Source organism: Pongo abelii, chromosome 4, assembly GCF_028885655.2.
Source record: "Pongo abelii isolate AG06213 chromosome 4, NHGRI_mPonAbe1-v2.0_pri, whole genome shotgun sequence".
NCBI lineage: Eukaryota > Metazoa > Chordata > Mammalia > Primates > Hominidae > Pongo > Pongo abelii.
In genome coordinates this window covers 86,836,008-86,861,377 of record NC_071989.2, presented here as the reverse complement: position 1 = coordinate 86,861,377, position 25,370 = coordinate 86,836,008, and the positions used below count along the sequence as shown (strand labels likewise).

The following is a 25,370-nucleotide window of genomic DNA, read 5'->3' as shown; positions in this document are numbered from 1 at the left end:
TGGGGACTGTTGTGGGCTGGGGGGAGGGGGGAGGGATAGCACTGGGAGATATACCTAATGCTAGATGACGAGTTGGTGGGTGCAGCGCACCAGCATGGCACATGTATACATATGTAACTTACCTGCACATTGCGCACATGTACCATAAAACCTAAAGTATAATAATAATAATAATAATAATAATAAAAGAAAAAAAAAAAAAAAAAAAACTCTTTGAATATTAAAAAAGAAAGTAACCTGTAGCTTGCTGTTGGATTAATATCTTTACCTTCAAAATGTGTTTATAGCTACAAATACAAAGAACACAAACATGCTTTCTGCACTTTTTAATGCTGTTTTTAACTAACTTTTGAAGTTTTGTAGATGTAATACTGCAGTCAATTGGTAAGACCCAGAAAAACTCAGACCCAGAAAAACTGTAACCTTCAGTTCAGTATGTGAAATCCCTAAGCTGTTTCAAGTCCTGTTTTATTAGGCTAGTGGTTCTCAAACTTAAGTGTGTATCATAATCACCTGGAAAACTTATTAAAACAAAGATTGCTGAGGTCCATTCCTAGAGTTTCAGTAGAGAAGATCTGAGGTGAAGCCCAAGAATCTGTATTTCTAACAGGATTCCAGGTTATACTGATACTACTAGTCAGGGGATCACATTTTTGAGACCCAGTGTAGTAGACTTAGAATCTGTAAGCTCCCTAAAGGGGTGTCTATCTCAGAAAGACTTCCTGGCCTAAAATAATGCTGGGTAGGCAGGAGCTGCTTAATGCTTAACAGGTGAGATATTATGTTAATATCATAAATATTAAATATAAAAACAAATATAAATACATTATACATTTGGGATGCCAAGTTCTCTTCTTTCCTATCATACATTTGGGATGCCAAGTTCTCTTCTTTTCTATCATACTTTAATACCTAGGTTAATGAAACCATTGGAAATCAAGCTCTTCATAAAGAGAAAAGGTCAATTATTTGGTTAACAACTTTATACCTAGTTAACAAATTCTTTATATTAAATTCTCTCTGTTGACGGCTGGGTGCAGTGGCTCACACCTGTAATCCCAGCACTTTGGGGGGCAGAGGTGGGTGGATCACCTGAGGTCGGGAGTTCGAGACCAGCCTAACATGGAGAAACCGCCCCCCCTACTAAAAAATACAAAATTAGCCAGGCATTGTGGCGCATGCCTGTAATCCCAGCTACTCTGGGAGGCTGAGGCAGGAGAATTGCTTGAACCCGGGAAGCAGAGGTTGCAGTGAGATCGCACCATTGCACTCCAGCCTGGGCAATAAGAGTGAAACGCCATCTAAAAATAATAATAATAATAATTATTATTATTATTATCTGTTGAAATAACCGGTTTGATATTTTGATTAGAACCCAAGAGACACAACTGTCCATAGAATATAATAACATTCCAACCATCTTTCCTCTCATCTTCTATAAATCCTTAGACTAAAAGCATACCAAACAATTCACACCCTGTGGATAACTCTAGGTTTTGCTATCAAACACATGTGTTCAATCCCAACCACGCTACTTTCTGGCAACCATCAATGGTGCTGGATTGGTGTGAAGATTCAATTAAGTTAGTGCCAATACCACATTACCTGGTTAAAGCACAAGCACTAAGTATAAGCGCTAAACCATTCCTCTTTGTACATCTCTTCATCAGGAATATTCTCTATTCCAATCTCTGACAGAGATTGTAACGTACCCACTTCCTACCAAAAATTCTTATTCATTCTTCAATAGTGAAGCACTAGATAGTCCCTCTTTTTACATATATCTTTAGGCACTGATCACCCCATTTTGTGTGCTTCTTATATAAGTGTGTACATTCGTCACATTTAACTTTTTTTAAAAAAATCACATTTATTGAGGTATAACTTGCATACAAAAGGCAACATTTTGAGTGTAAATTGTGATTGATTTTGACAAATGTATACATTCATTTTTACCACTAAAATCTAGATTTAAAGAATCACTCCAAAGTCGTCTGTGGTGCCTGCTCCCTGTCAATTTCCCCTAAGCCACCCAAGGCAACAATTATTTAGCTTTCTGTCAGTATAGATCAAAATCATCATCTCCAGAATTTCTTATTTATTTTTTATTTTTTGAGACGTGTCTCGCTCTGTCGCCCAGGCTGGAGTGCAGTGGCGCGATTTTGGCTCACTGCAAGCTCCGCCTCCCAGGTTCATGCCATTCTCCTGCCTCAGCCTCCCAAGTAGCTGGGACTACAGGTGCCCGCCACCATGCCCGGCTAATTTTTTTGTATTTTTAGTAGAGACAGGGTTTCACTGTGTTAGCCAGGATGGTCTCCATCTCCTGACCTTGTGATCCGCCCGCCTCGGTCTCCCAAAGTGCTCAGATTACAGGCATGAGCCACCACGCCTGGCCTAGAATTTCAAATAAAGGTATCACAAAGTTTATGCTCTTTGTGTTAGATGTCTTTTCCTCAGCATATTTCCTGTAACCAATTTTACTATGGCTTAATTTATATACAACCAAGTGAATCCATTTAGAGTGGTCAATTCTATGAGTTTTGACAGCTGTATACACCTCTGAAACAACATTAATCAAATACTGACCATTTCCATCAACTCCAAAAGATTCTTCATGCCCCTTTTAAGTCCATCCCCCTTTATGCATTATATATTCTTTTGTATTTGGCTTCTTTGACTTAGCATGATTTTAAGATTTATCCATGCTGTGTCCATCAGTTCATTCCTTTGCATTGCCGAAAATTATTCTATTATAGTCACGTGCTGTGTAATGATGTTTCAGTCAACAATGAAACACATATACAATGTGGGTTTGATAAAATTATACTGGAGCTGAAAAATCTGTTTGATTGGCCTAGTGACATCTCGATGATCCTGATCCTGGGTAGGCCCTAGGCTAATGTGTGATTGTGCTTCAGTTTGTAACAAAAAGGTTTTAAAAGTAAAAAAAAAAAAACAAAAAAAAATTATTTTCTTGGCTGGGCACAGTGGCTCACGCCTGTAATCCCAGCACTTTGGGAGGCCGAAGTGGGCAGATCACGAGGTCAGGAGATCAAGACCATCCTGGCCAACATGGTGAAACCCCGTCTCTACTAAAAATACAAAAAATTAGCCGGGTGTGGTGGCGGGCGCCTGTAGTCCCAGCTACTCGGGAGGCTGAGGCAGGAGAATGGCGCGAACCCGGGAGGCGGAGCTTGCAGTGAGCCAAAATCGCGCCACTGCACTTCAGCCTGGGCAACAGAGTGAGACTCTGTCTCAAAAAAATAAATAAATAAAAATAAATTATTTTCTTTTTTTCTATTACTAATACATCTTAGTAATACTTAAAACAATTACTTTGCTAATCAATTATAATTGCTTTTTTTTTTTTTTTTAGCTCCTCCAGATTTAAAAAATCTGAGTAGATTTTTTAACTTAAAGGTAACAAGTAACCAGTAATGCGGTTTAAAAAAAAAAAATCTTTGGAATCAGAAATGCCTGACTTGAGTACTGTATCAGTTCTACCACTTACAAATTAGCTGTGAACAAGTACATAATTATCCCAATATTAGTTTTCTTATCTATGAAGTAGGAAAATACAAATAATAAGACTACCCAACTTACAAGGTTGTGTGATAATTAAATTAGCGGATCTTTTTAAAAGCAATACAACACACTCAATCTAATGTAATGTATGAGTTGCTAACTAAATCTAGTTGTTGACTAACAAAAACTTAAATCTGCAAATTCACAAGTAGGATCAAGAATAAAAGAATAGTCATGATTGATGGGGCATTTTCTCAATGTCTTAGAAAAAGAAATGCAGCGAAATACCATTTTTACTGTCAGAAAACACACAAATTTTCAAAATATGTTTTCTGTTCCTCTTCACCTACATTTTACTTCCCAGGAAAAATGTAGCATTTAAGTGATGCTAGTGGACAATACAGGCTGACAAGTAGGGTCAACCAATTTGCTAATATTAATACCCAATACAAATCATGATATAATTATATAAAAGAATGTGTACAGATTCTGGATAGTGCTGTGCTGTAGAGATTATGTCTGCTAAACAATGCAGTAGTCTAAAGTAGGTGGGTATCCAAGTCGTCCAGTTTATTCCTGGCCTTCTAGTGAAGTTCTTAGCAGACAAACATCCATGATTCATTTAAAGAAACAGGAATTTCCAGGCTGGGCAGTGGCTCATGCCTATAATCCCAGCACTTTGGGCAGCCAAGGTGGGCAGACTGCTTGAGTTCAAGAGTTCAGGACCAGCCTGGGCAACAGATGGAGACCTCCGTCTCTACAAAAACTACGACAAAAAACAGCTGGGCGTGGTGGCATGCACCCATAGTCCCAGCTACTTGTGGGGCTGAGGTGGGAAGACTGCTTGAATCCAGGACATCAAGACTGCAGTGAGCTGAGATCATGCCACTGTACTCCAGCCCGGGTGACAAAGACACTGTCTCAAAAAAAAAAAAAAAAAAAAAAAAAAACCCAGGAATTTCCAACATCTAAAAATTATTTGTTCCATGTTGCCGTTTTAACTCAAATGCCAAATTTATGATAAAACTGACCAAAACAAAACCCCCCCTCAAAAAGCTGACAGCACAGTATTTTTCAGAAGTATTGATAAAGGAGTATGTCTAAGTCGTGTGACTGTCCTCCTTTCCACCCTGATACATTAGTAAAGAGAAAATAAGACACACAGACAACCTTACTTTCTCATACGTTTTCAAATATACTCATCCCTGTCCCCACACATAAGGTTCTCAAAGTAATTGCTAATTTTCTCAAATACTCAATCTTACATAATGATATTCCAACTTAACCTATTATGTAAAAAGACAATTTTAATGTTCTAGTTCAGCAACATTTATATATGAATTACACAACATTTAAGGTCAGCTATAAAATCAAACTCTTAAATGCTTGCCTCAAAAAATGCTTTTTCACCCATGTTGTGGGGGAAAAAAATTATTTTTATTTTTGAGACAGAGTCTTGCTGTGTCACCCAGGCTGGAGTGCAGTGGTGCAATCTCGGCTCACTGCAACCTCCACCTCCCAGGTTAAAGTGATTCTCCTGCCTCAGCCCTTCGAGTAGCTGGGACTACAGGCATGCACTACCATGCTTAGCTAATTTTTATATTTTTAGTAGAGATGGGGTTTCACCATGTTGACTAGGCTGGTCTTGAACTCCTGACCTCAGGTGATCCGCCTGCCTCGGCCTCCCAAAGTGCTGGGATTACAGGCATGATCCATGCCTGGCTGAAAAAAATTTTTTGTAATATACTCTGTCACATACTAATAAAAAATATCATGTATTTAAAGTTCTGTCATTAAAAACTTAAAACTTTCCTAACAAGTTCTTCTAAAAGAAATGTTCCCAAAACTGGCTGGGCGTGGTGGCTCACACGCCTGTAGTCCCAGAATTTCGGGAGGCCGAGGTGGGCAGATTGCTTGAGCCCAGAAGTTCCAGACCAGCCTGGGCAACATGGCGAGATCCCACCTCAAAAAAAAAAGAAATGTTCCCAAAACTTTTTTTTCTTCTTGGAGACAAGGTGTTGCCTAGGCTGGAGTGCAGTGGCACAATCATGGCTCATTGCAGCCTTGACCTCCTGGGTTCAAGCAATCTTCTGCCTACCTCAGCCTCCTAAGTAGCTGAGAGTATAGGCATGTGCCACCACATCCAGCTAGTTTGATTTTTTTTTTTTTTTTGTAGAGACGGGTTCTCCCTGTGTTGCCCAGGCTGGTCTCAAGCTCAGAGCTCAAGTGATCCTCTTGCCTCAGCATCCCAAAATGTTGAGACTACAGGTGTGAAGCATCACACTCAGCCTGCCCAAAATTTCTGGTAATGAAGTCTAAGACTACACAGTCTCCAAAACATTAAAGAGGAGACACGACTAGAGGAGGAAGGAAAGTGCAGGGAAGGGAGAAAATAGGGATCCTCCCAATGTATTTACAACTTTGTGCTAACTTGAACACATCACTTTCTGGGCTATCCTCAACCCTGGCTACTCAGCAGAATTGCCTTTTGAGGTGCTTTAGAATGGATATTCGGGCTACAACCCTAATCTACCAAACAAGAAACTTTGCAGAAATAGGACCAGGTTACCTTCTTTTTTTTTTAAAGTTCCTCTTGTGGATAACGCATGGCCTTTCAGGCTGAGAACTATGAAACAAGCAGGCTACTAGTTAGGATTAATAAAAAAATACCTTGATCTGCTGTCTTCGTAGCATGGCAAGTTCTCTCATGTCTCGGAATGGCTGTAGTAAATACTGATAGAGTTCGGTTGTAGCTTCTGCAAGGCTGCTGTAGGCTTCATCCTCCATCTGATACAAGTCCAGAAGCTCCACCATGCTCTCTGTATTCTTGTGCTTATCCAAGAGCTGTGGAACAAGACAGTTTCACAACTATGAAAATCAATTCTAATAACCTATAAATACTTGCTTTGAACTCTCCCTATCATGCCAGGACCTCGGAACCCTAAAACACAGAAGCAAGAGGGAATGAAAAGCATTGACTGCTTTTCATCACTATCTCCATACTTCAGGTGTCTCACTACTCAAGACCACTGCCTGAATATTTCTTTTGAGGCTCAAAGTATTGAGCTTAGCCTTAACTCTTCCCATTTTTTATTTTCCTTTTTTTTCTTTTTTTTTTTTTGAGACAGGGTTTCACTCCTGTCACCCAGGCTGGAGTGCAATGGTGCAATCTCAGCTTGCTGCAACCTCCACCTCCTGGGCTGAAGTGATTCTCCTGCATTAGCCTCCCAAGTAGCTGGGACTACAGGCATACACCACCACACCTGGCTAGTTTTCGTATTTTTTTTTTTTTTTTTTTTTAGAGATGGGGTCTCACCATGTTGCCCAGGCTGGTCTTGAACTCCTTGGCTCAGGACAGCCACCCGCCTCGGCCTCCCAAAGTGCTAGGATTACAGGCGTGGGCCACTGGACCCAGCCCAAAAAATTTTCTACTATCTAGCAGAATGAAAACCATCCAAATCTGGAACATTTCTAATAAATTTCTTCAATTTCTACCTGTCACCTCCTTCAAAATCATGTCAGGCACTGGCCTAGGAGCTGGACATACAAAAACATGGTCCTGGTCCTCAGAGCTTACAGTGTAGTGAATAAACAGAAAACAATTTTTAAATAATTTAAATCTTATAAAAAATTATTCTTTTCCCAATGGTTCTTTTAGAGACAAAGAATTTCAAACTGTGATAAATATTATTAAAATTATAAATAAAAGTTTTATAAAAGAATGAGGCCAGGTGCAGTGGCTCATTCCTGTAATCTCAACACTTTGGAAGGCCAAGATAAGAGGACTGCTTGAGGCCAAGAGTTTGAGGCAGGCCTGGGCAATGTAGTGAGACCTTGTATGTATAAAAACAATAACTGGCCAGGCGTGGTGGCTCAAGCCTGTAATCCCAGCACTTTGGGAGGCCGTGGGGGATGGATCACAAGGTCCAGTAATCGAAACGATCCTGGCCAACATGGTGAAACCCCGTCTCTACTAAAAACACAAAAATTAGCTGGGTGTAGCGGCGTGCACCTGTAGTCCCAGCCACTCGGGAGGCTGAGGCAGGAGAATCAATTGAACCCGGGAGGCAGAGGCTGCAGTGAGCCAAGATCACGCCACTGAACTCCAGCCTGGCGACAGACTGAGACTCGTCTCAAAAAAAACAATAATTTAATATTAGGCAAGATTTCTTGGGAGAAAAAATGTAAAAATTAGCTGGTAGTCCCAGCTATGGGAGGCTGAGGCATGAGAACTGAGCCCAGGAGGACGGGTCTGCAGTGAGCCGTGATTGTGCCACAGAACTGCAGCCTAGGTGACGAAGTGAGACCTTGTCTCAAAAAAAAGAACAAACAAAACAAAAAGCGGCCAGGCACAGTGGCTCATGCCTGTACTCCCAGCACTTTGGGAGGCCGAGGCAGGCAGATCACTTGAGGTCAGGAGTTTAAGAGCAGTCTTGGCCAACATGGTGAAACCCCACCTCTACTAAAATTACAAAAATCAGCCAGGCACACACCCATAATCCCAGCTCCGCGGGAGGCTGAGGCAGGAGAATCACTTGAACCGGGTAGGCAGAGGTTGCAATGAGCCAAGATTGCACCATTGCACTCCAGCCGGAGTGACAGAGTGAGACTCCATCTCAAAAGGCAAGTAAATACATAAAAATAACAAATGAAAAGAACTAATATAGAAGACAGTAATTTATATATGCATACATGGACTCCATTTACCTGCTGGCAGTATCATCTCCCCAAAGGCACAAAATTCTTCTATTCCTTTTCATACCTATAGTTTCCACTACTATCTTTCTCCCCACTTATTTTCATTTTAGTTGTCGTATCAGTTCATACGTGTAATCATGCTGAATTGAGCCTTCAGACTAATTTCCTGTTCATATTTTTGGCACAACATGTAGCAGCATTGTATTATTAACAATTATGATAAATCAGACAATCTACATTAAAGTGCTTTTATAACAAAAAAAGTGCCAAACAAATATTAGCTATCATTCTGTTTTTTTAAGGCTACCGTTAAAACTAATATGGAGAATTTCGACTTCTCTAGTATTAGCTGAGCAGTTCTATCAGAGCAACTTTTGCCACTGATAACAATAACAAACCGTGGGGCAAAATATCACAAAACAACTGCCTGTAGGCACTACTGAGTGACCAAAATAGCTATAAAATGGAAGGGACATCAACAATACCTTGGAAGCAGGGAGGGCTCTAGGCGGTTTATTCACGCCTTTCAGCCTGAGGGTGTGCCCCAGTGGATGCCAAAAGAAGGGGCGAGGTATGACTAAAAACTCAGAAACCCTTGCCAGGCACGGTGGCTCACGCCTGTAATCCCAGCACTTTGAGAGGCCAAGATGGGCGGATCACGAGGTCAGGAGATCGACACCATCCTGGCTAACATGGTGAAACCCCGTCTCTACTAAAAATACAAAAAAATTAGCCAGGTGTGGTGGCAGGCACCTGTAGGCCCAGCTACTCGGGAGGCTGAGGCAGGAGGATGGTGTGAACCTGGGAGGCGGAGCTTGCAGTGAGCTCGCGCCACTGCACTCCAGCCTGGTGGGCAACAGAGCAAGACTCCATCTCCAAAAAAAAAAAAAACAACCCTCAGAAACCCACCATCTTGTTGGCTTGAAGAATCTGAGGACAGAGTTCAGGACAACCACAGCAGCTAGAAAGCCAGAGGACAGTGATGAAAGGGAGACAGCCTAAGAAGAAACTCCAAATTCATATATAAACTCTACTCAAATTTCTGGCTGATCACTGGAACTATACATGCACAGGACAGGTACTAAACAATCCAGATAAAACAATAAATATTTCATCTGCTGCCTTCTGTAAAGGAGGTAGAGTTTGACATCTGAATCCAATCAACTTGACTGCTGAAGACAAGACTGTAAAAATCAACACTCTGAGGGAACATAACAGAATCCAGAGGCTCTACAATTTATCATTCACAATGTCTATTATATAATCCAAGATTAACAGACCTACAAAGAAATAGGAAAACAAAACTCAGTCATCAAAAAGCAATCAATGGGGCAGGTGTGGTGGATCAAGCCTATAATCCCAGCACTTTGGGAGGCAAAGGCAGGCAGATCACTTGAGGTCAGGAGCTCGAGACCAGCCTTGGCAACGTGGTGAAACAGTTTCTACTAAAAATACAAAAATTAGCCAGGTGTGGAGGAGCACACCTACAGTCCCAGCTACTTGGGAGGCTGAGGCAGGAGAATCATTTGAACCCAGGAGGCAGAGGTTGCAATGAGCTGAGATCATGCCACTACACTACAGCCTGGGTGACAGAGCAACTCTGTCTCAATTAAAAAAAAACAAAAAAACAAAAAAAACAAAACTATTTTTACAAAAAGCAATCAATGAAGACCAATCATAAGATGAAACAGATATGGATTTTACAGACAAATATTTCAAAGCAGCTATTATAATGCTAATTGGACATAAAAGAAATACACTCAACAAGAATAAACAGGAAATCTCAAAAAATAGAAACTAATTCTAGAATAGAAACTTCGCTGTATGGGTATAGAATATGGTTCTAATAACAGTCAATGAACTTGAAGATAAAGATAAATTATCCAATCTTGTAGAAAAAAAAGAAAGTGCTAGGTGTGGTGGTTCACGCCTGTAATCCCAGCACTTAGGGAGGTCAAGGAGGGCAGATCACGAGGTCAGGAGATGGAGACCATCCTGGTTAACACGGTGAAACCCCATCTCTACTAAAAATACAAAAATTAGCCAGGCGTGGTGGTGGGCACCTGTAGTCCCAGCTACTTGGGAGGCTGAGGCAGGAGAATGGCATGAACGTGGGAGGCGGAGCTTGCAGTGAGCCGAGATAGCGCCACTGCACTCCAGGTTTGGCAACAGAGTGAGGCTCCATCTCAAAAAGAAAAAAGAAAAAAAAAAAAAAGAAGGCCTCAGGGACTCATGGGGCAATATTAAAAGGTCTTCCCCCACAACCCGAGATGAGGTCTCACTATATTGCTTAGGCTGGTCTCGAACTCTTGGATTCAAGCAATCCTAGTGCCTCAGCCTCCCAAAGTGTTAGGATTACAGGCGTATGCCACTGTACCTGGCCAAAAGGTCTTAACATATATTGAACTGAAGTTCCAGAGGAGAAGAGAAAATGATTCAGAACAAAATATTACAAGAAAAATCCCAAATTTGGTGAAAGACATAAATCTACATATGCAAGAAGCTCTAATAGCTCCAAGCAGATAAATGCAGTTACCCACAAGTAGGTTTATCATATTATAGTCAAACTACTAGAACTCAAAAATAAAAGAGAAATTCCTGAAAACAGCTAGAGAAAAATAACACAGGAGGAACAAGTACACCTATGAATGCTGACTTCAAACTAGAAACAATAGAGAACAGATGAGGAAAAACAAAACACAACAAAACATGTCAACCCAGAATTCCATTTCCAAGAAAATATCCTTCCTGAACAAAGAAAAAATAAACAGTTAAATTAAAAGAGAACTCATCACCAGCAGATGGACACCATAAGAAATGTTCTTTAAAATGTGTTCAGATTGAAGGAAAATGATACACATGGAAACTTAGTTTTTCATAAAGGAATAAAGATTACTAGAAATGATGTAAGTAGGAAAATAGACTATTTTTCCTCTTAATTTCTATAAAATACACAGGAGTGTTCAAAGCAAAAATCATAATACTGTACTGAAGTTTATAATGTATCTGACTATAATAAATATGAAACCTAAAGCATAAAGAACAGGGTTAGAGATGAATCTATACAGACACATATGGGTTCTTAAGTATAAGATGGGCTGGGTGCAGTGGCTCGTGCCTGTAATCCCAGCACTTTGAGAGGCCGAGGCAGGTGGGAGTTTGAAACTAGCCTGGCCAACATGGCAAAACCCTGTCTCACTACTAGAAATACAAAAATTAGCCAAGCATGGTGGCACACACCTGCAATCCCAGCTACTCGGGAAGCTGAGGCACGAGAATCACTTGAACTCACAAGTTTGAGGCTGCAGTGAGCTATGACTGAGCCACTGCACTCTAACCTGGGAGAAAGAACAAAGCCCTGTCTCTTAAAAAGAGATGAAGTGGTACAATATTAACTCCGAGTATGGTTTAATCCCTATGGCAACCACTAAAAGAATAATAATTTAAGAAGGTATGCTATAAGCCCCAATATATTCAAGTTATTAAATTAACCCAAAAGAAATCAGGAAAAGAACAGGAGAAAAAAGAAGTAAAAACTACAGGCTATTTTCATATACATACCTCTATGTCAAAAAAAAGAAAAGAAAAAAAAAGGGAAACCAAAACAGAAGATATAAACAGAAAACAAACCGACCTAAATCCAACCTTGTCAAGAATTATATGAAATATAAATGGACTAAACTCTTTAATTTAAAGGTAGAGTTGTTGAAATGGATATAAAAGGAAGCCACAATTATATGTTGCCTAGAAGAGATAAATATTGAAAACAAAGACACAAGTAAGTTGAAAGCAAACAGAAAAGCATAAGAAGGCTGGAGGGACTATTATTAATATCAAAGAGTAGATAGACTGTAAGATATTGAGTATTACTGGAGATAATGCAGAACTTCTTTTTTTTTTTTTTTTTTTTTTTTTTAAAGACAGAATCTCACTCTATGACACAGGCTGGAGCTGGAGTGCAGTGGTGTGATCTCAGCTCACTGCAACCTCCACCTCCCGGGTTCAAGCAATTCTCCTGCCTCAGCCTCCCAAGTAGCTGGGATTACAGGTGTGCACCACCAAGCCTGGCTAATTTTTTTGTATTTTAGTAGAGACAGAGTTTCACCATGTTGCCCCCTGGATGGTCTTGAACTCCTGAGCTCAGACAATCCGCCTGCCTCGGCCTCCCAAAGCACTTAGGATTACAGGCGTGAGCCACTGCACCCAGCCCAGAACATTTTATAAACACGAAAGAGTCAATTCATCAGGAAGACACAACAATCATATGTGTACATACCTAATAATAGAACTTCAAAGTACATTAAGTTATAATGGAAAGAATTTTTAAAAAGAAGGAAGAAAGTTCACAGAGTTGGTGATTTTAACAATCCTCAGTCACAACATCCTCGTTAGTATAACAGTGAGTAAAAGAAAATGAGACACAAATGTACAAAAAAATTCAGTAGAAACAGGTAATCTGAACAGACCTATATCCATGCAAGCAAATGAATCAATAACTAATACTCTTCCAAAACAGAATGCATCAGGCCCAGATAGGTTCATAGGTGAATTCTACCAGATATTTAAGAAAGAAATTATACCAGTTCTCTCAAATCTCTTCCAGAAAATAGAAGTAGAGGGAACACTTCCTAACTCGTTTCATGAGGCCAGGTTTAGCCTAATAGCAAAAACAGACAAACACTACAAGAAAGAAAAACTACAGGCTGAGCATGATGGATTGCACCTGTAACCCCAGCACTTTGGAAAGCCTAGGCAGGAGAATCACTTGAGCTCAGGAATTCAAGGCCAGCCTAGCAACATAGCGAGACTCTCTCTACTAAAATTAAAAAAAAATAGCCAGGTGTGGTGGGAGACTTGCTTGACCCTGTGAAGTCAAGGCTGCAGTGAGTCCTGATCATGCCACTGCCCTCCAGCCTGGGCAACAGAGCAAGGCCCTGTCTTAAAAAAACTACAGACTGACATCTCCCATTAGCACAGACACAAAAATCCTCCACGAAATATTTAGCAAATCCAACAAATGTAAAAAGAATTATATACCATAACTGAATGTGATTTATTCCAAGTATACAAAAGGCTAGCTCAACATTCAATAATCAATTGTCAGCTACTACAAAAACAGGCTAAACAAGAAAAATCACATGATCTCATCAATAGATGCAGAAAATGCATTTCACAAAATCCAACACTCAATTCATGATAAAACTCTCAGCAAACTAGGAATGGAAAACCTCCTTCACCTTGATAAAAAAACCTTGAGCTAACATATTTAATGGTGAGAAAGTATTTATGGTGTGTATATATATATTTACAGTAATAAATATATAATATATAAATATATTAATATATTTTATATATGTAAATATATATTTTATATAAATATTTATGTAAATATATATTTTATATAAATATGTATATATTTTATATAAACATATATAAATTTATATATATACATATTTATATTTAATGGTGTTCCCACTATGATGAGGCAAAAAGCAAGGATGTCCCCTTTACTACTTCTATTTAACATAGTACTGAAAGTCCTAACTAATGCAATAACAAAAGAAAAGGAAATTTAAAATGTGTAGACTGGGAAGAAGGAAGTAAAACTGTCCCTGCTTGCAGATGACATATTTGTCCATGTAGAAAATGAACTCACATACACACACCTGCACACCCCTCCAGGCCAGGTGCAGTGGCTCATGTCTGGCAATCTCAGCCCTCTGGGAGGCAGAGGCAGGAGAATCACTTCAGCCCAGGAGTTCAAGACCAACCTGGGCAACATAGTAGGGCATCATGCATACAAAAAAATTTTTTTTTAATTAGCTGGACATGGTAGCACATGCCTGCAGTCCTAGCTACTGCAGAGGCTGAGGCAGGAATCCTTGAACCTAGGAGTTCAAGGTTGCAGTGAGCTATGATTGGGCCACTGCACTCCAGCCTGGGTGACAGGGCAATACCCTGTCTCTAAAAATAAATAAATAAATAAATAAATAATACATTAATTAATTTCAAAAAAAATTCCAAATGTTATTTCTATTAGCACACCAAAAATTAGGTAAAAATCTAACAATATATGTAGATCTTTAACAAGAAAGCTATAAAACTCTGACGAAGGAAATCAAAGTAGATCTAAGGAAATATTCCATGCGTATGCATAGGAAGACTCAATACTAACAAGGTATTAGTTCTTCCTAACTTGATCTCTAAATTCAATGCAATCCTAATCAAAATCTCTGCAAGTTATTTTGTGGGTATCAAAAAATAAATTATAAAGTTTATACAGAGGTGAAAAGACTCAGAATAGCTAACACAATATTGAAGAATGTTGAAGGTCTGACACTACTCAACCTCTTTTAGACACTCTAAAGCTACAGTAGTCAAGACAGTAGGGTATCTGTGAAAGAACAGACAAGTAGACCAATGGAACAGAATAGAGTCCAAAAATAAATCCACACAAATATAGTTAACTGATCTTTTAACACAGAGCAAAGACAATTCAATAGACGAGTCTTAAAAAAGAATCTAGACACAGACCTTGCACTCTTCACAAAAATTAACTCAAAATTGATCATGGAATTAAATGTAAAACTGAAAACTATAAAACTTCTAGAAGATAACATGGAAGAAAATCCAGCTGACCTTGCCTTTGGCTTTGACTTTAGATATGACACCAAAAACACAATCCATTAAAAAATTGGTGAGCGGGACTTCATTTAACTTCTGCTCTGCAAAAGACACTATTAAGAATGAAAAGACAGGCTACAGATGGAGAGAAAACATTTGCAAAAGACATATCTGATAAAAGACTGTTACCAAAGTATACAAAGAACTCCTGAAGCTCAACAGTAAAAAAAGATCCAATTTACAAATGGGCAAAATATCTCATTGAAAATATACAGATGACAAATAAGCATATGAAAAGATGCTCACCAGGCACGGTGGCTCACGCCTGTAATCCCAGCACTTTGGGAGGCCGAGGTGGGCAGATCATAAGGTCAAGAGATCGAGACCATCCTGGCCAACATGGTGAAACCCCGTCTCTACTAAAAGTATAAAAAATTAGCCGGGCGTGGTGGCGGGCGCCTGTAGTCCCAGCTACTCGGGAGGCTGAGGCAGGAGAATCGCTTGAACCCGGAAGGTGGAGGTTGCAGTGAGCCGAGAGATCACGCCATTGCACTCCAGCCTGGGTGACAGAGCGAGATGCCGTCTCAAGAAAAAAAAATAAAAAAATAAAAAATAAATTAAAAAAGAAGAAAAGATGCTCAACATCACATAGCATTAGGGAATTATAAATCAAAATGAGATACCAATACATACCTATTAAAATAGTGAAAATCCAAAACCCTGACATCAGAAAATGCTAGAGGATGTGGAACAACCAGAACTCATTCACTGCTGATGGAAATGCAACTGTACAGCCACATTGGGAGACACCATAACAGCCTTATTTTTTATTTACTTTGATAGATGACTGAGAGATAGACAGGCAGGATCTCACTTTGTTGCCCAGGCTGGAGTGCAGTGGCACATTCGTAACTCCCTGCAGCCTGGAACTCCTGGGCTCAAGTGATTTTCCCACCGTAGCCTCCTGAGGAGGTGAAACTACAGGTGTGCACCACCACACCCACTAATTTTTTAAATTTTTTGTAGCGATAGGTCTCACTGTGTTGCTCAGGCTCATCTTTAACTCCTGGCTTCAATCAATCTTCCCACCTCAGTCTCTCCCAAAGTGTTTGCATTACAGGCATGAGCCACTATGTCCAGCTCACTCTGACAGTTTTACAAAACTACACATATCTTACCACCTAATCCAGCAATCATTGATCATTAATATTTATCCAAATGAGTTGGAAATAACTGCCAAAACATGAATGCAACCAAGATGTCTTTCAACAGGTGAATGGATAAGCAAACTGTAGTACATCCATACAATGAAATGTTCGGCAAGAAAAAGAAATGAGCTGGGTGGGCAATGTGGCTCAGGCCTGTAATCCCAGCACTTTGTGAGAGCAAGGTATGAGGATTGCTTGACCCTGGGAGTTTGAGACCAGCCTGGGCAACACAGGGAGATCCCATCTGTATAAAAAATAAATATTTTTTAAAAGGGAAAAGAAATGAACTATCAAGCTGCAAAAAGATATGGAACACCTTATATGTATATTGCTAACTGAAACAACTAATCTGAAAAGGTTATATATTATATGATTCCAACTACATAACATCCTGGAAATGCCAAACTACAGAGAGTAAAAAGACCACTGGTTGCCAGAGGCTAGGAGAGATGGAGCACTCCAAAGAACAGATGGAGCACTCCAATCAACAGATGGGGCCCAGGGGATTTTCAGAGCAATTAAACTATTTTGTATGATATTATAATGGTGTACACAGGACAGCAGGACATTATGCATTTGTCAAAACATAGAAACTCTAGGGTTCTACATTTAATAAAAAAAGGAAAACAAACCCAGAACTATACAAAAAATTAATTTTAATATAAACTGTATCACTCAATAATCTATCGATACTGGTTCATAAATTATAACAAATGTACCACACCAATGCAAAATGTTAATAATAGGGAAGACTGAAGGCAGGAGAGAGGGATAAAGTATGGAATCTCTGTACTATCTGCTCAATTTTTCTGTAAACCTAAAACTGATGTAAAAACTCAAGTCTATTAATTTTTAAAAACAGATGACACAAGCCTAAAGACATAATGTTATATTTCATTGTATGTGTTAAACTATCATAAAAGTAAAACAAAGAAATCATTCAAAATAAAGCCATAATAACCAATTAACACTGATTTTCATACCTGCTGACACCTATTTTTTGTAAGCTGATCAAAGCTGTGTCTGTCTTTCCACTTTGTTAACTGGCGGTTTTTTGGTTGGTTCTATTATTTGTTTTTAATAGTCAACTAGAGCAAAAAGAAGCAATTCAAACATCAGTGTGGGGTTTAGTGAAGAGAAGTTGGTTAATGGATACAAAAATACAGTTAGAAGGAATAAATTCTGTTATTCAACAGTATAGTAGGAAAATTATAGTTAACAGTAATTTATTGTTTATTTCAAAACAGTCGGAAGAACTGTAATGTACCCAACACAAAAAGAGGATAAATGGTTGAGGTGATGGATATTGCAATTACCCTGACTTGATCATTATACATTGTATATGCATATCAAAATATCACATGTACCACCTAAATTATGTACAACTATATCAATTAAAAATACAAAACGCCCCTGATCTTGGTCATTTAACAAGTATTAATACATGATTTACATACTTAACTAGTCAAGAAAGAACTATATTTGTGGACTGCCCACTCTGTGCCCAGCATTGATTTATCCAACAAATACTTCTGTGAGTCTACCACTAGGTAGACATTCTACCAGACACTAGGGACACAAAGGTGAACCAAACAGACATCGTCTCTGCTTCTAAAGAGCTTACTTAATCTGTAGAGACATTAATCAAACTCCCAAACAAATTTAAAACTGAACGCCTCTGTGAATGAGAGGCAAATACCTTGCAAATAAGACTACACACGTGGACAGAGGACAGGCCACATGGGATATTGCTTGTGATGAAAGCTAAGAAAAGTTGGCCAGGCACAGTGGCTCACACCTATAATCCCAGCACTTTGGGAGGCCGAGTTGGGTGGATCACCTAAGGTCAGGAGTTTGAGACTAGCATGGCCAACATGGTGAAACCCTGTCTCTACTAAAAATACAGTACTAGCCGAGTGTGGTGGCGCATATGCCAGTAATCCCAGCTACTCGGGAGGCTGAGGCAGAAGAATCACTTGAACCTGGGAGGCGGAGGTTGCAGTGAGCCAAGATCGTGCCATTGCACTCCAGCCTGGACAACAAGAGTGAAATTCTGCCTCAAAAAAAAAAAAAAAAGAATCATCACAGATGAGCAATCTGGGTGGAAAATAGTGGGTGAGGCCATGTCATCATGCTCCCTGAGACAGTTCATAGGAGGGAGCAGGACATCACACTGAGTCCATAAATGCAGCACACTCTAATAAGCAGTGAGCCCATCTACAGAGTGGGGAAAAAAGAACATTGCATGTGGTCAATCCGTCCTGTTTAATCTTTAGTCTATGGAGTTCAATTCAACTAACTAAATGACCATATCAAAGTGACGGTACCTTGCTTCTCAAAGTATGGTCTGGGACCAGCAACACTGGTATCACCTAGGAACTTGCTACAAATGAAACCAGAACCTCACCTTTAGATCTGCAGAATGGGACTCTGAATTGTAGTTAAGAATGCCAAGTGATAAGTGTACACATTAAACTCTGAGAAGCACTGCTTTAATAAATATCTTAATATCTCCATATTAACCATCAGTTAGTGAGGCAAGTATCTCTGAAGTTATATAAATTATGTAGTCAATTTACTTATCTATAAATTAAAACGTAACATTTTTCTTGAATCTAAAACAGTTTTTTGGCCGGTTGCAGTGGCTCATGCCTGTAATCCCAGCACTTTGGGAGGCCAAGGCGGGCGGATCACGAGGTCAGGAGATCAAGACCATCCTGCTAACACGGTGAAACCTGTCTCTACTAAAAATACAAAAAATTAGCCAGGCATGGTGGCGGGTGCCCGTAGTCCCAGCTACTCGGGAGGCTGAGGCAGGAGAATGAATGGCATGAACCTGGGAGGCAGGGCTTACAGTAAGCCAAGATCATGCCACTCACTCCAGCATGGGTGACAGTGATAGTGCAAGACTCTGCCTCAAAAAAATACATACATAAATAAAATAAAACAACTTTTCCCACTCCTTCTCTCACTGCATTTACTGTCATTCTATGTTAGATTAATGACTACTATTTAAACTAAAATTGAGCCAAAACTCATTTCTTATGGTTCAGTTCCTCTACTGAAGCATTTTTAGTTATTCTAAGAAAAAACACTGTTATTACTGAATCACAGAATGATCTTCAGCATTAGAAGGCAGGCACAGAGTGACAAAATCAGCCTAGTTTTTCTCCAGCATTGGCCAGGGTCTTATCTCCAGTGAATGGGTCATTCAACGAAGTTGGCCTTAATGCAATGGCCATTAAAATTATATTAACTCTTTTCATTCTGATGAAATATTATTTGCTCTTAAAAATCATGATTTATGCCAGGCGCAGTGGCTCACACCTGTAATTCCAGCACTTTGGCAGGCTGAGGTAGGAGGATCACTTGAGCTCAGGAGTTCAAGACCAGCCTGGGCAACATAGTGAGACCATGTCTCTACAAAAAAATTAAAAATTATGGCCAGGTGAAGTGGCTCACACGTGTAATCCCAGCACTCTGGGAGGCTGAGGGTCAGCGGATTGCTTAAGTCCAGGAGTTTGAAACCAGCCTGGGTAACACAGCAAAACCCCATCTCTACTAAAAATACAAAAAATTAGCCAGGCGTGGTGGCACACAGCTGTAGTCCCAGCTACTCAGGAGGCTGAGGCGAAAGAATCACCTGAGCCCGGGAGGGCCAGGCTGCAGTGAGCCAAGATCACATCACTGTACTCTACCCCGGGCAACCAGAGTGAGACCCTATCTTTAAAAAAAAACCAAAAAGGCCAAGCACAGTGGCTCGCGCCTGTGATCCCAGCACTTTGGGAGGCTGAGGCAGGCAGATCACCCGAGGTCAGGAGTTTGAGACCAGCCTGGCCAACATGGTGAAACCCCGTCTCTACTAATTAGCCGGGTGTGGTGGCAGGCGCCTGTAATCCCAGCTACTCAGGAGGCTGAGGCAGGAGAATTGCTTGCATCTGGGAGGCAGAGATTGCAGTGAGCCGAGATCGTACCACTGCACTCCAGCCTGGGCGACAAGAGTGAAACTCTGTTTCAAAAAAAAAAAAAAAGACGGACATGGTGGCACACATCGGGATGCCAAAGCAGGAGGTTGGTGCTGCAGTAAGCCATGATTGCGCCGGTGTATTCTAGCCTAGACAAAAAGGCAAGACTCTATAAAAAAAAAATTTAGTGGCCACAGGCAGTGGCTCACACCTACAATCCCAGCACTTTGGATCACCTTGAGGTCAGGAGTTCAAGACCAGCCTGGGCAACACGGTGAAAACCCCGCCTCCACAAAAAAGTGAAAGATCAGCCAGGCGTAGTGGCGCACACCTGTTGACCCAGCTAGTCAGGAAGTTGAGGCTGGAGGATCACTTGAGCCCGGGAGATGGCAGTTGCAGTGAGCTGAGATCACGCTACTGCACACTAGCCTGGGTGACAGAGCACATCCTGCCTGAAAAGAAAAAAAAAAAATCAAAAAACCTGTTTGTAACAAAGACCGTGCATATTCAAGGATACTTGGGTCTGAGTCTTCTCGGCAGCTGTCCTTACTTTGGCCCAAGTAAACTCTTCAAATATATTTTGTGCCTCAGCCTCTTCCTTTTAGGTCAAAGGCAATAATTCCCTCCTTCCAAGAATATGTACATACAAAGAAGCCCTTTATCTTATACTTCGCTTGAAAACTAACACTTTCTTCAAGATAATGGTTTTCTACCAGGTTTCAGGAACAGCAAAAGTGTTAAAAGAATGAGGGGAAAAAATGGTGCCAACATCTTTCAATAGTAAAATCCCCCTGAGTCATTTACAAGTGATCAAATGCCACAATTCAACAGTAAGCGAACCCTCAAACACTAGGCTTCTTTGGGCTCTTCTTACAGGGTCAATAAAGTGAATGTAATACAAAGTTTAGATACTATTTTTTGCCAACACAAAAACATCAAGTCATTATATGATTATTAATTAAGTCACAATACCACTGTACACAAATATGTACAATAACTGAGGACAGAATATCAGTTACTCTTTCCAAACATTAACATTTTTATCTATTATTTCCAACATGCTTTTTGTCCTCAGACAGAATAGTACTTTACAAAGCTATTATGCAGCAACTGAACTTAATACTCTTGCAGAGAAGCCCAAGCCATCTCACCTAACACTGCTAATTTATTAATCTGCCTTCTTTCCTATAAGGTTTCATGTTTTTCCAATACTAGACTACCTTAAAAACAATTATAATTTCAATTGGTCAATCTATTTTAATCTAAGTATTGGCAAATAATCTTAAAATACAGGGAATGCATTTTATAACTTCATTTCAAAAGATACAATTTACTAAGCATTAGACTTTAGTGTAAACCATTTCCTATAATTCATGATAAAAGAATTCAACAGGTGAAAAAATAATCACTAACTTGATATATTATAAAACTTAATTTTTGATTTTGCTAACTAAAAACTGACAAAGTCCAGGGAATAAATAAACTGAGCTATGGGCATTTGCAGGTTATAAACTGCAAAATGTGCAAGGTACTATAAATAATGCATATAAAAGACTAAAAGGAATTATAAAGAAAGTAGAATTATTTAGGATTAAGGATATTTGAGATGAAGAGGGAAGGCCTTAATTTAAAACGCAGCAGATGCACCTAAAATGTAAAAGATGCATTTTGCTAAATTTGAGAAGATTCACTGAGAGCCACACTGAATAAGAACGCAGATGGATCTGAATGAGAATACAACCGCAACAGGTTTCAGAAGTGCTGAAGCTCAACCAGCACAACATAAAAACGGCCACAGGATTCAGCAGAAAGGAAGGACAAAGAGCAGGGGCCTGGAAAGTAAAGCTTTGATAATTTCTGCTTCAAAATCTGACATATCTCTTGTAGGATTTTAGAAAATGATTTTGCTCTATTGATTCACTTAAAGAGACATGAAGCAGAGGTCGGGCATGGTGGCTCATGCCTGTAATCCCAGCACTGTGGGAGGCCTAGGCGGGCGGATCACTTGAGGCCAGGAGTTCCAGAGCAGCTTGGCCAACATGGTGAAACTCTGTCTCTACTAAAAATACAAAAATTAGCCGGGAATGGTAGCGCACGCCTGTAGTCCCAGCAGGATTATTTGCCAAAGTTAAGGAAATGTGCCCGGGAGACAGGTCTACGCCTTTCTCTGAAGATAATTTTGAGGGCTCCAAATTTAAAGGGGAAAGGGCAGGTTACTGAAAAGTACACAATTTTCATGTAAGGGGGGTTAGGGAAAATAGTAATTCATGCCTTTGTCTGGCCCAGTGAATCTGCACTTTATTTTTTTAGAGACAGCCTCTCGCTTTGTCATCCATGCTGGAGTACAGTGGCTCCATCATGGCTCATTATAACCTCAACCTCCTGGGCTTAAGTGATCTTCCTGTCTCAGCCTCCTGAGTAACTGGGACTACAGTCATGCGCCACTACGCCTGGCTAATTTTTTGATTATTATTATTTTTTTTTTTGTAGAGACGGCACTTTTACATAAGATAACCCAAACAAAATGGGGCAGGAGAACAATCAGATATGCATTTGTCTGGTGGGCATGGGGGTAACTGCACCTGTAAGGATATGCTATCAATTTACATTGCCATGGTAAAATTTTAGCAGAAAAACCTCAGGGTAAAGATCTTGGAGCTCACTGTGAATTTGCTTGTGGGCAAAATATGGGGGAAGCATGTAGCTTTTCATCTTGTAGCCATCTTATTTAGCAACCAAAAGGGACAGGTTTGTGTGACCCAGTTCCCAGCTTAACTTTTCCCTTTGGCTTAATGAGTTTGGGGTCCCTAGATTTATTTTCCTTTCACAAAATCTATAAGTAATATCTTTACCATTAATTATTAAAACATGCAAATAATTACTGTGAAAGGGAGTGACTTAGGATACTTGGATGGAAGGAACCTCCCCCAGCAATGATACTGCATCTGTGGCCCTGGGAACTGCCTTTAGGTCCATTTGGTCTGTTTCCCCTGCTGAGAAATAAGGACCAGTGCCATACATTTCCACATTTACACTGCCCATCTCTGTTCTTGCTTTGTAAAACTACTGAATTATTTTTATATTATTCCTAATTATTACTTGTTAATACTAAAATCTGAGGAAAAAAATGACTCAAGGGACAGGAAATCAAAAAAGAAAAAAAAATCTGAGGCCAGGTGTGGTCGCTCATGCCTGTAATCCCCAGCACTTTGGGAGGCCAAGGTGGGTGGATCACTTGAGCTCAAGGGTTTGAGACCAGCCTGGGCAACATGGCAACACCCCGTCTCTAGAAAAAAAAACCCACAAAAATCAGCTGGGTATGGTGGTTCATGCGAATAGTCCCAGCTACTCAGGAGGCTGAGGTGGGAGGATTGCTTGCTCCCAGGAGGTTGAGGCTGCAGTAAGGCAAGATCAAGCCACTCATGGCAGTGGCGGGCCATCTAGAGTGGCTGCTGCCATCACATCAGTTGCAGTGGGGAGGCATAAGCGGTGGTGGCAAGAGCAGCTGTAGGAGCAGCAGTGGTGGCAGTGGGTTTCCTGTGCCCCATGTCCCGGAGGCACCTGACTGAACCACCCCCACCATCACAGGGCCAGGTAGGAACCACTCCCAGGCCTGGAGTCTCCACCACAGCCTCAACCTTGCTTCCTACCGCATCCCAAGGGTCTGTGAGCACCTGGCTGAAGGGTACAGCTGGGACTTGTGAGGCCAAACCCGGGTGCGTCAGGTTCATTTGTGTGGCGCTGGCCAGGGCTGCCATGCCACCTGTACCTCGACCACTGTCCTGGGAGCCACTGAAATGGGGCCAGGCTGAGTTGCCTGCCAGCAGGGTAGCAGTGCAGTCGGGCACTGACGGGCAGGCAGAGAGGGGCCCTGAGGCAGAGGTGGGCCCACGATGTGCATATGCCATGCTCCATGGAGCCAGTGGGAGCCAGAGGCATGCAGGAGTCCCACCCTCCCAGGGGCGGCTACAGCTACCCAAGTTACAGCTGCAGATCCAGGCATCTCTGCACTCTCCGGGGCCTGGGAAAGGCCCCCCCTTGCCCCTGCAGGCTCGGAGGTGACTGCTCCCACTGCCTGGCCTTTCCTCAATATCAGCGCCTGTTCCACTCACAAGGCAAAGTTGAGGCCAACCCTAGGTCTGTCACAACCCGGCTGGGTGTGCGCACGCTCGGGGGCAGTGCTGACACACCAGCCCCTGCCACTTCGGCCTGCTGCGGACTTTGGGCACCAATGAGCACAGAAGAAAGGCCAAGGAGGGGCTGAGGGCAGCTCAGTGCTGGCCCACAGACACTTCTTGGCACAAACAGCCTGGGCACCATAAATGGCAGCAGGAGGCAGACAAGCTCCTGGGCAGGAGTGGGTGAGTCCTTGGTGAAGCACCACCTTCAAGTCGGGGAGGGCCTGAAGCCTGGGTGTCAGACTGCTGATCCTGCTGACTGGGGTGGGAACTTGTGGTGCCTTTTCCAGGCCCACCCATGTTTGCCTATGGACCGTTTCACACTTCCTCCCCTGAGGCCCACAAAAGCCCCAGATTCAGCCAGATGATGGGAGAGCAGCTGCAGAGAGGAGCTGCCCACCCCAGGGTCTCCTCTCTGCTGAGGGCTGAAGAGACGACCAGACAGCCAGCTGGAGAGATGAACTACCCTCTCTGCTGAGAGCTGGACACTTGTCGGGATGACCTGCCTAGCAGAGAAAAGCTACCCTCTCTACTGAGAGCTGAAGAAATGATGGGACAACCAGCTGCAGAGAGGAGCTACCCTCTCTGCTGAAAGCTGAACACTCATCGGGACATGCTGGCTACGGAGAGGAGCTGCCCACTACAGGTCTCCTCTGAGTTGTTCTATTGCTCAATAAAGTTCCTCTTTGTCTTGCTCACTCTCCACTTGTCTCGTCTATGTACTTCATTCTTGCTGGATGCAGGACAAGAACTCAAGAGCCAGTGAATGACAGGGCTAAAAGAGCTGTAACACAAACAGGGCTGAAACATCCCTTGCCCACAATGTTACAGCCAACAAGAGAAGAGGATAGAAGAGCTGTGGCCCTTTGGGGAGCCCAGACCTAGGAGCTCCCCAAGCCAGAGCAGTGACACCCTCTTTAAGGCTCTGCAGTTCCTGGAGTCTCCAAGCTTCCAGGCACCACACTGCGTTCCCTGGTGTCAGCCATGGAAGCTGCTTATGGTATCCCTGGTCCAGCCACAGCCTCACAGGGAGCTGGTGCCAGTACTGGCACCTGGAGCTGCCCGCCCCACCACAGCCAGAGTGCCTGGTTGTATACAGTGGCCAGACCCCATGCTCACTAACACACCCCTCACCGCTCCATGACTGGCTCTCCCTTGGCAGGCGTGGGACC

The 25,370-nt window shown here is 41.5% G+C and overlaps 1 protein-coding gene across 3 annotated transcripts in view; it reads right to left on the bottom strand.

The window, feature by feature from the left end:
- Positions 1 to 25,370, bottom strand: part of JMY (junction mediating and regulatory protein, p53 cofactor) — a 99,032-nt gene that overhangs the window by 49,252 nt on the left and 24,410 nt on the right. For all 3 annotated transcript variants that reach the window (XM_024247531.3, XM_054555662.2, XM_054555663.2), the window contains exon 2: positions 6,196 to 6,369. In XM_024247531.3, the coding sequence (XP_024103299.2) occupies positions 6,196 to 6,369 (174 nt within the window). The remainder of the gene's footprint in view (positions 1 to 6,195; positions 6,370 to 25,370) is intronic.